We start from the raw sequence: 10,737 nt of genomic DNA, 5'->3' as shown, positions 1-10,737 counted from the left end.
CTGAAAAATTACTACACAATACAATGTTAAAAATTGCATAGAAACTTTTGTAAATAATTCTTTAAAATATTTATTAAACAATCTTAATTGCAAATGAATAAGACATTTACACACGTTTTTCTCTGGAAGTCTCTGGGAACTTAACTCTTACGCATTATTAAAAACAAAGATACCAGATAGTTAAAAATGAAACCCCTGCATTCAAATCTGAAGCAAAGAAAGGCTCAGAAGACTTTGCAGCTAACCATGCAGTGTTATCCAGCTGGCTACGACGAAACACGACCATAGTATTCTGCCATTTTCCACCAAGAAATATTGCTGGTAAATAGATGTGTCGGGCAAGATTCAATTTTTTAGGAATGCACATTTCGTTAACCATTGTGTTTGAGAAAACAAATCTTTCAACTAATTAAATATTCATGAACATTAAATAAGCAATCACTAAATGTAACCAAAACTACTGAATAATTAAAAAAATAAATAAATAAAAAAAAAAAAGAGGACAAAATCGTTGCAAATTATGCTTTAATGATCTTATGTGCTCATGTATACAAATTAGAATGTATAAGTATTGGTCCTGCAGTAGTTCAGAAATCAGCAGATCTAGAACTCCTCATCTCCTTCATCCTCAGCACCTTCAGTTGAATCAATTCCAACTTCTTCATAATCTTTCTCCAGAGCAGCTAAATCTTCTCGGGCTTCTGAAAATTCACCTTCCTCCATACCTTCACCTACATACCAATGGACAAAAGCTCTTTTGGCATACATCAAATCAAACTTGTGATCCAGACGAGCCCAGGCCTCAGCAATAGCAGTGGTATTTGAAAGCATACAGACAGCTCTCTGAACCTTTGCTAAATCTCCACCAGGTACAACAGTAGGTGGTTGATAATTGATGCCAACCTACAAGATAAATATTTTAATTTATTTTTAAGAAAAGGAAAAATAAAAGGTTATAGTTAACATTTATGAAAAAATTTAGCAACTGATCTTAACAAGGTTGATCTGATTATGACAAAGCACTTGCTGGCTATCCTCCCAAGAAGAGGCATGCCTTCATGGAGGACTTTATGGAGATAGCAAATGTTTAATACTTTTGGGATGCACATTAAACACATTTGAATAAAAAGAAATGCATCCTAACCTTTGCAAGAAAAATTCTACAATTTTGTTCTTGCAGTGTAAAGCTAGTAGAATTCTACATAAAAATTGTAATCTGATTTAATTAAAAAATACAGATTTGATTTACAAAGAATTATATAAACAACTCTGTTTATGAGACATATGAATAAAAGCAAAATTAGTTTATAAAATAAAAATTCAGCAAGAATATTTACTTTGAATCCAGTTGGACACCAATCAACAAACTGAATGGTACGCTTTGTCTTGATGGCAGCAATAGCAGCATTGACATCTTTTGGAACAACATCTCCTCTGTAGAGCAGACAGCAAGCCATATATTTTCCATGTCTGGGATCACATTTTACCATTTGATTTGCAGGTTCGAAACATGCATTTGTGATTTCGGCGACTGTGAGTTGCTCGTGATATGCCTTTTCAGCAGATATAACTGGAGCATAGGTAACCAGAGGGAAATGAATTCGAGGGTACGGTACAAGATTGGTCTGGAACTCTGTTAGATCTACATTCAAAGCACCATCAAATCTCAGAGAAGCAGTAATTGATGATACAATCTGGCCGATCAATCTGTTCAAGTTGGTGTAAGTAGGACGTTCAATATCAAGATTCCGGCGGCATATGTCATAAATAGCTTCATTGTCAACCATAAATGCACAATCAGAATGCTCCAAAGTAGTATGAGTTGTAAGAATAGAATTATATGGCTCAACAACAGCAGTTGATACCTAAAAAATAGTAGTTAGTTATACAACTGGACATAACTTGTATTTATTAAAATTTAAAGATGAACCAACATTTACACAGCAAACAGCTTTAAGGTAATTAATATTAACAAAATATTAAAACATATCAACAATGCTGAATTATGCTAATTTCATCAGCCAGGGTTTAAGTCCCATCATCTGTTTACTACATTCTGCTATTACCTAAGCATGAAAATATTTAAAAGACGCAACTTTTTTTTTTTTTTTTTTTCCTGCTCTTTAAAATATCACAGCCAATATACTGACATTTCAATATCTAAACATATAATCTAGGATGATAGTATTCATCAGTAAAAACGACAGAAAATGTTATACATCTACAAACTTGCAGTCAAGGATTTAGATTGAAGTTCTACTCAACAATCAAACTGCACCTAAAAGGTTCTTAGATCACCACATTTCAAATTGTCGTATCTATAATGCACAAATTTTGAATGCTGCGCAACTTAGAAGATGCAGATACCGATTGTTACAAATTCACATTTTCGCAGTTCACATACATTTCGGCACATGGAAATTAAATACTTTTAAAGAAGAAACAATGAACATAACTGAAGTACCATAATGACAGCTCCATTGTTTTAAATCTCGCTAACTGGAAGGAACACTTTAAATTTTCTTGTGTCATATGCAGTGTCCACAGTAATGAAAGGCAATATCTTGCCTTAGCATGCAAAGAAACTACTAAGGTGAGCAGTTACAAATAACTGCAGCTTTAATAGCCTTAATCATTAGATCTACACGACTCCACCTAAATTTTCATCTTTTAACAAACCATTTCACTATTATATCAAATTGCTTACCATTTTTCGCAAGATTGCTTATTTAAAAAAAATCCTTGATTCTTACCAGTCTCTACGTTATCTCCTAACTTGTTAATGATTCAACAATATGAACTTTGAAGAACAATTTCCTTCTATTTTATACTCTTCACCTTACCATAAAGAAATAAGACAAATTAATGATTAGCACAATTTATAACAACTTTGCTAAAACTTCTTTCAGAAACTTTACAGCATTTGTCATCTTGTTTATGTTTCAGAATTAAAAATGATACTTTTCTGTTACGGCGGCGCAAATCTCGCCAAGTAGACTTTATTGGCGAAAACACACAGTATATACATAAAAAGTGTTGACAAATGTTAATTCAAAGAATTTTTTATTTTGAAGCTATAAACATTTTAATGTCTTTTAAAATTTTGCAAAAAAGCCAATAAATATGTGAAAAGACACTAATTTAAGAATTGACTATGCTTTCATTGTACAACATCCTAATTCGCCGGTTCATATTATGTGACCCGGAATGATCTCATCTCATGTAAACTACGCTGCAAAAATCTAATTATCTCAGTAATCATCTACATTAATCTCAAGTTAAAATTTTAATTTGGAATACAAGTTTAAATGCAAGAATTATTTCAATTCGTACGAATAGCTTACTCAGAAATTAAAACCGCAGTGCTTTACTTCGCGAGTGCATTCTCATTACAATGGCTGAATTTAACCCTTGACTTTGCCTTTTCTATATTTTCGCCAACGGGTGAGCAGTGCGATTGCATCCCAATTGACTTAATTACTACCGTGAATGGCCTTAGGGCATAAAATTCAACTATCTGGTAAAATTATGCAATTTAATGGCAGTATTGAAAGAAACAATCTGATAAGAAATGACTGCGCCTTGTTTTGAAAATGTAAAAGGTTACCAGCGAGGATACTTCGTTTGGCATCGGTTGTATCATTACTGGCGACTTTATCGCTTGCTCCAGCAAAACAGAAAAGTACCTTAAAAATTTACCAAGTTCCCTAAATAGAAAGTAATGTCACTTTATAATACGAAAGGGGAAATACCAAATGGACTAGACTCGCGATTACGGGCCAGTCACTAAGTGAGGAAAAATCTCGCAACTTATCTTAGCTCAAATTATGCTAAGCTACAAAAACCTTTATGGTAGATTTAAACTTTCTGAATTTATTAAAAGACCTCGATTTAAATGTAAATCGCAAGTGCAAGAATATTGTGAACACATTGTTTTCTACTACTTATTATAAAACCAAATAATTACATATTTAAAATTTTTTACTATTATGTGGCTCATGATTCAGATAATCTCAATTTTAATTTTCCCTCTTCTTTGGCTTTGATTTAATGTTAAGTTTTATCTTAAGTATGAATTCCTTATTATTTATTGCTCATCTATTGCTTATAACAATTTCTGTGATAAAACATTTTACACTTTTTGGCTGCTGCACGACAGATATGAAAATTTTTAATCTTGTAAGATAGTTACCAACTTTATAGAACAATTTAATCTATTCAATAAGCAATTTAATTATAATTCCAAACTGAGATAAGATTTGGAAATTCTCTCCTAATCTTTCATATTTACAAAATAGTTTGATTACATATTAACTCACCTGAGGAGCAGGATATATAGCAAATTCTAATTTAGATTTTTTGCCATAATCTACAGAGAGCCTTTCCATTAAGAGAGATGTGAATCCTGAGCCAGTGCCACCTCCAAAGCTGTGGAAAATGAGGAAACCTTGTAACCCTGTACATTGGTCAGCTAATTTACGGATGCGGTCTAGGACAAGATCTACAATTTCTTTTCCAATTGTGTAATGACCTCGAGCATAATTGTTTGCAGCATCTTCCTTTCCTGTGATAAGTTGTTCAGGATGAAAAAGCTGTCTGTATGTGCCAGTTCGGACTTCATCTACTACTGTTGGTTCCAGATCAACATAGACAGCTCTTGGTACGTGTTTTCCAGCTCCGGTCTCACTAAAGAATGTGTTGAATGAGTCATCACCTCCACCGATTGTCTTGTCACTAGGCATCTGACCATCAGGTTGGATACCATGTTCCAAACAGTACAATTCCCAGCAGGCATTGCCGATCTGGACACCAGCCTGGCCAACGTGTACACTGATACATTCACGCATGATGAGATCTGAGTAACAATACCTAAAATTGAAAACGATATGCCTTCAGTTAAAAGATCAACAACTAAAGGTAAAAATTTCATTACTTTTCACAATTAGATAACATTTACCCCACTAGAAAAGTCTTCTAAGAATCTAATGTCATTCTTTAAGCACCTCACTGGCATAGCAGTTATACATAAAGCATTTGGTCTAATTTTGTTATACCATTCAATTCAATTATTGGGGGAAGTGCAGAATCACCCACTGCTTGGTGCATTTTTAAGAATTGCACAAACTCGGCACTACTGCACACATCTATTTTCACTTTATGGGAAGACAGAATCTTGAATTTGTTTTATTATCGTATTTTACATCATTTTATTCACATTTTTAAACCTTAAAGAATTTGTGATTAAGAAACCAATTTATTAGTGAGCAATGGCAAGACTATAAAGAAAAGTATTTTTATCTCTAGCACACGAAACTGTCTATTGGATATTCTTAAAAAAAAAAATAAATAAATAAAGAGGTATTTATGCTTTTTAAATTTATATGTAAATGGAAAGGATAAAGTATCCCCCTTTGGGCATAATGCAAAATTTAAAAGCTTTCAGATTATTTTTTTTTCCTCTTTAGATTACAGCATTAGCAGTTCCATATTAAACGAGTTTGCCACTAAAGACTATGACAGAAATAACAAAGCATTATATCTAATTCTTGCCAGCTGTAAGCCACTGACATTTACTTTTGAAAAAATATCCCAAGGTTATTTGCTTCCGTACACCAAGAAATTTTACTTAAGATTGAATTGATTCAGAACAGTATGCTGCCCCCCAAAATACAACTGTTTCATGATTCTGGAAAATTATCATATTCTCAGATTATGTTCATACCTGCCTACCTCTAAAGATAAAAATTCAGAAGAACACGAAGAATTAATATCATGCTTTGATATAAAAAAATAAAAATTTATACAAATAGAAAAAAGAAAATTGTACTTACATTAGTAAATCTCAATTAAGTAGTAACTAAAAAATTTATTAGGAAACATAAAACAAGAACTTAATGTTATACAAAAAAATTATTACAATGAATTTAAGAGTGCATTTTTTGGCTTTAGCCAATAATTCTTTGAAAAATTTCCTGTCATAACAATTAGTTTCCTCATAACATTTAGCAATTAAAATGTTTTCTAGTTTTTGGTGAAATTGAAGAACGAAACATGGTTTTGTTTTTCTTCAAAACACTGACGACTCTCTCGCACTCAGCCTTACTGTGTGGAATTACGAGAATAGCACATAAAACTCTTGCTAGTCTATCAGCTCTTTTTATTCTTTTTAAGGTACCAACGAGGACATCAAGTCTATCTTCTCCAGAACTGGCAAAGTCTTCAAACTGTGCAGCAGAAAATTGGTTCTGTCGTTCATCATCATCAATCACAATTAATTCATTTTGTTCTTTTTTGAGGAAATAGGCTACACCCTTTTTGTCACCCACCATGACATGAGCATTATCTGTACCAAATGAAATGCAGTTTGATATTGGGATGTTAAGTTGTTTCAACTCAATTACCAAGGAGGCAATATTCCCCCCCCCTAGCGTCTCCATTTAACAATGGAAGACGCAAAAGACGAGTTTTCATTTCATTAGAAACATCGCAGAAATATGTGACAACGATGGGGTAAAGCTTCCAATCGCTGTCGTTGCTGCCATCGATTGACACCGAAAATGCTGAATTCTGGAATGCAGCTATCGTTTTACTTTGTGCATCGCAAGCAATTTCGTTCACAATAGAAGATGTTTTCGTGCGAGCACAAGCACATTTCTGAGTAATCTTGGAGTCGGGAAACATCCGTCTGAAAAGTTGACCGGCGTGATCGGCAGCACTTAGCGGCACGTTGTGTTCGATAAGGAATGCAGTAAACACTCTGCCAAAATGACATCGGCATCAGAATTCATAGCCGAATTTGAAGGAGAAAAAAAAAAAAAAAACATCACTTTCTTTGACGTTGTCAAAGCCAAAGCATTAACTTCATGCTTTTAGACTCAACATGCTTCACAATTCGTTTCTTCCATCGTGACTTATTATGAAGTCGCACATGTTGCAAAATGCATAGTTATTTCCTTTGAAGGATTCTTTAATTGTTGGAAATTCGGCTTTGTAGGCAGGCCGAAAATATTGAGAATGCGGTTTTTTTTAACTCATTTCGTAACAACGACGTATTAAGAAAATTCATAGCACGTGCCCCCCCAAAAAAACAATGCGACAATCCACGCTCACTGAGTAATTCCCTTGCTGCTGAAGCGAACGCAAAAAAAATAATCCGGCACCCACAAAGAAAAAAGTTCAGTGCATTGGATTGGCTGGTTAAGCAGCGAGTTGTGAGAAACCGCAGGTTACTGGATTCGAAGTAGTCTGCAGTTGGCGGTAAAACACGATGCAATTGGCGAATATTCTAAAATTTCGAGAAAAATCACTAAAAACACTTGAAAAAGGAAAAAAATTGTAAAAAATGGATTATGATCATAAAATTGTAAAGACAAACGCATTTTCGTAAAAATTCATAAAAGTTGGCAGGTATGTATGTTACATGACACAGCAAGGAAAAAAATGACAATAGCATTTTTTCCATTCTCTTCAAAGACTATTTCAAGTATCATCATGACTTTCAAAAAGCAAATTCAACACAGCTGAAACCTTGATGTTGATATATGCATTACGGATCCAACATAACGGCCTCTTGTAGAAAATATTTCTGCACAAACATCAGTGTTCAAAATTTTAATATTGAATGATGACGTTTGCTTTACAACTCAAAGATAACATTTTTAACATACCTCATGCAAGTTTTAAGCTCTGCCACCTGCAGCACAGTATGACTGGCAGAAGTTGACAACATACTCTTACAGCTAGAAGGAACACAATTATACACAAATTGCTACTTAGCACTTTTCATTTGTAGAATTTTACCACCATTTTTTTTTTGTTATAAACCCCACCTTGCAAATTTCTTTATTCAAAACCAAGCTATATTTAAAAATACACTTTAAACTTAAGCTTTAATACAAATACATTTTGCAATTATGTAAACTGCTTTCCCTACAGACAAAAGTCAAATGCTATATGGCCATGTTAAACAGTAAAGACAGTTGACATTGCAATTTATATCAATGAGATGCATTGCTACAATATCAAATCAAATGTTCTGCTCAGATCCACCATTTTTGAATTGGTCAACTTGTGATTAAAAATGAGTTATTTGGTATCTATAATTTAAAAGCACTACACACACATTTTAAATCTATGGAGTAATTTATCATGTTAGCTGATATGCACCCGATTTATAATGAATTTACTAACAGCTCTCGTAAACATTTAATGCTTTGTAATTTTAAATAACTTTGCAAAAGTTCACATTTTTCTAATATTAAAAACTCTTAATGGTAACTTGTCTCAGGCAGACTGCTATTTGAAATTTCATTTTAAGCAATAATAAGATGAGATTGTGGAGGGAGGGAGATCTTACCTACCACGTTTTAAGATAATTTATGTGGGATTCCGTTGTGTCGCCACAAATACGGAATATAAACTTTATAATGCCAGCTATATAAAGCAGTTCAATCTTTTAAACAACCTAAAGTTTATAAACAGAGAAATAAAAATACGATTTAACAGCTTTGGAAAATAAAAATTAAGTTTTGCTTTGGTTTACTGATTTCAAAGTAACTCGATTAATTAAAAATTAGGAGAAAATAACTTCCAAATTTTAGCTATGTGAACAGTTTGGGAAAACAAATTCACCATAGCTGCAACCAAGACATCATTAGTCCTTTTATTTTAAGTAATGATCCAATTTTTAAATGTTAACAATGCAAATATTGAAAAATGAAACATATGCAGGTTACTTATTCTAGAAATAACTATCAGATTCAAATGCAGTTTCATGGAATAAAAAATGTTAACTGAAATATGCAGAGAATTGCAGGAATCTGTGGTGCACACGGATAACTTGAAGGACAGAGTGAAAAGGTTGTTACAACATATTCTCAGGTTAGAGTATCATGAGATGTAGAAGTAATTAAGACTTCATTTTTAGAAATAACAGCAAAATGTTTAAATACACTGAACTGGAACTATAAGGACCATTTGAAAAATGCACAGACCTTCTCTCAAATACTGTCGAACAAAATATTTACAAATAATCAACACGTCTTTTGAACAAGAAAGCCGACAGTAACACTACACGTGGTGATTATAAAATAAAAATCCCTCGAGACATGAATTTTGCAAAATACATTCAGAAAATATTTCATTCTGAATACCTCAGGAAAATTATAATCAGAAAGTCAATTCTATACATTAGGTGTTTATGATTTTACACAAATATGAATGTCGCTGTGACATTTGCCATCTCAGCCACATTTAAGCTTAGTTCTAGCAAGCTGACCATTAGTGTTTTCCCCTGTAGTTTTGACACTGATACAAACAAAGTGTACATTTAAAAGGATGGCATCAGTCACTTTAATTTCGTTTTGTTTTAAGAGCCTTGATATTCCGAGCATGCCAAGAGGATCAATGCTCTGACTTCATCTTCTACAAGCCTTCGTGACATTTAAATCCTTATTCCCGTATAAAAAAGATTTCTTCTCACGCGTTTATACATCAACGTGATTAAAGATAGCATACTAATTCCTCGCGCTTCAGAAAGTTGCTTAAGAAATAAATCATGCAACTTATGTTACTTTGTAATATACATGAACTCGCAAATAAGTCAATTTGGGCCGAACTTTAATTAAAAATAGTATCAGCTAGTTTAAGATTTACAATAGCACGTTAGGAAACTTTATCCGAAACGATATTCGACTTAACATCCGAACAGTACAATAAACGTTAGAATCTCTGAAGACAAATGCTAATAAATTTATTTTTAATGATTTAGCTATACTTCTATATTTAAAAACTGTCAGATCATAACGTATCGTAGCCAACGCCCTTGCTTGGTTGGCATGGCCGTTGCGACCGCCATATTTGACGCCATTTCTAACGAATCCAGAAGACACCGCCCTACTACTTCTTTTATCAGACTTACTATTCCAATTAAAACATACTTCTTTTATCATACTTACTATTCCAAATAAAGCAAACACATCAGATCCGATATGACAGTTACAAACACTAATCGAAATATATAATTTTTTTTTTTTTTTTTACATCTAAATAGAATTTATATTTATTCAGCCGTAAAATATTCCGCCTTGCTGATAATTTACTAAAAAAGGTCTATCAAATTATTATAATTTTTAAATAGAATAACGTAATAAAAGTCATAATCGTTATGGAACTTGTTTCTACTATATGAATCACTCGCGAAACAACGACATTTAAAATCGTACGATACGATACAAATCAAGATATTATTTTAATAATTCAACTTATATTACAGTTGTTACAAAATGATACATAACATCACAGCATGAAAATGTACTTGATGAAAAACTCACCTTCAACGGTAAAAAAATGGTATTTAAATATGCAGGTTTCACACGAGAAATGCTACGCTTCTCGTTCCGCAAACCAAAGTGGCGCGATCGGTTGAGCAGAAAGGTTTTGTCAAATTTTCCGGCCAATAGGATTTCAATTCGTTGCAACTCAAAATGCGCCACCTTTACAATTTCAAATTTGCATCCGTTAATATCCCTTACATGGCAGGAAATTCAAATTTAGAGCAACAGAAAAATATCAGTATCTGACAAATACTGTTTTATAATATTAGTAATAATAATCAAGTAATTTTTTTTAATTGATATAAAATTTTTATTGCACTAATTTTAGAAGTTAATGTTCCCTAACCGTTGTATAATAATCATTTTAAAATAACTAAAATATCTTTAATTTTACTACTGAAAT

General features: G+C 32.8%; 1 protein-coding gene across 1 annotated transcript; it reads right to left on the bottom strand.

Annotated features, from left to right (window-relative positions):
* Positions 1-508: 508 nt before the first annotated feature.
* On the bottom strand, positions 509-10,487 carry LOC118198207 (tubulin alpha chain, testis-specific-like). The gene is made up of 4 exons (XM_035369832.2): positions 10,332-10,487; positions 4,320-4,869; positions 1,338-1,865; positions 509-903 (listed from the first exon to the last, which is right to left on the bottom strand). The coding sequence occupies exons 2-4, from the start codon at positions 4,845-4,847 to the stop codon at positions 604-606; spliced, it is 1,356 nt and encodes a 451-aa protein (XP_035225723.1). The 5' UTR covers positions 4,848-4,869; positions 10,332-10,487; the 3' UTR covers positions 509-603.
* Between the last annotated feature and the right edge of the window lie 250 nt (positions 10,488-10,737).

Source organism: Stegodyphus dumicola, chromosome 1 (genome assembly GCF_044657685.1).
Source record: "Stegodyphus dumicola isolate Sdum_Otavi_A_Nest chromosome 1, ASM4465768v1".
NCBI lineage: Eukaryota > Metazoa > Arthropoda > Arachnida > Araneae > Eresidae > Stegodyphus > Stegodyphus dumicola.
This window is presented reverse-complemented; position numbering and strand designations above follow the sequence as displayed.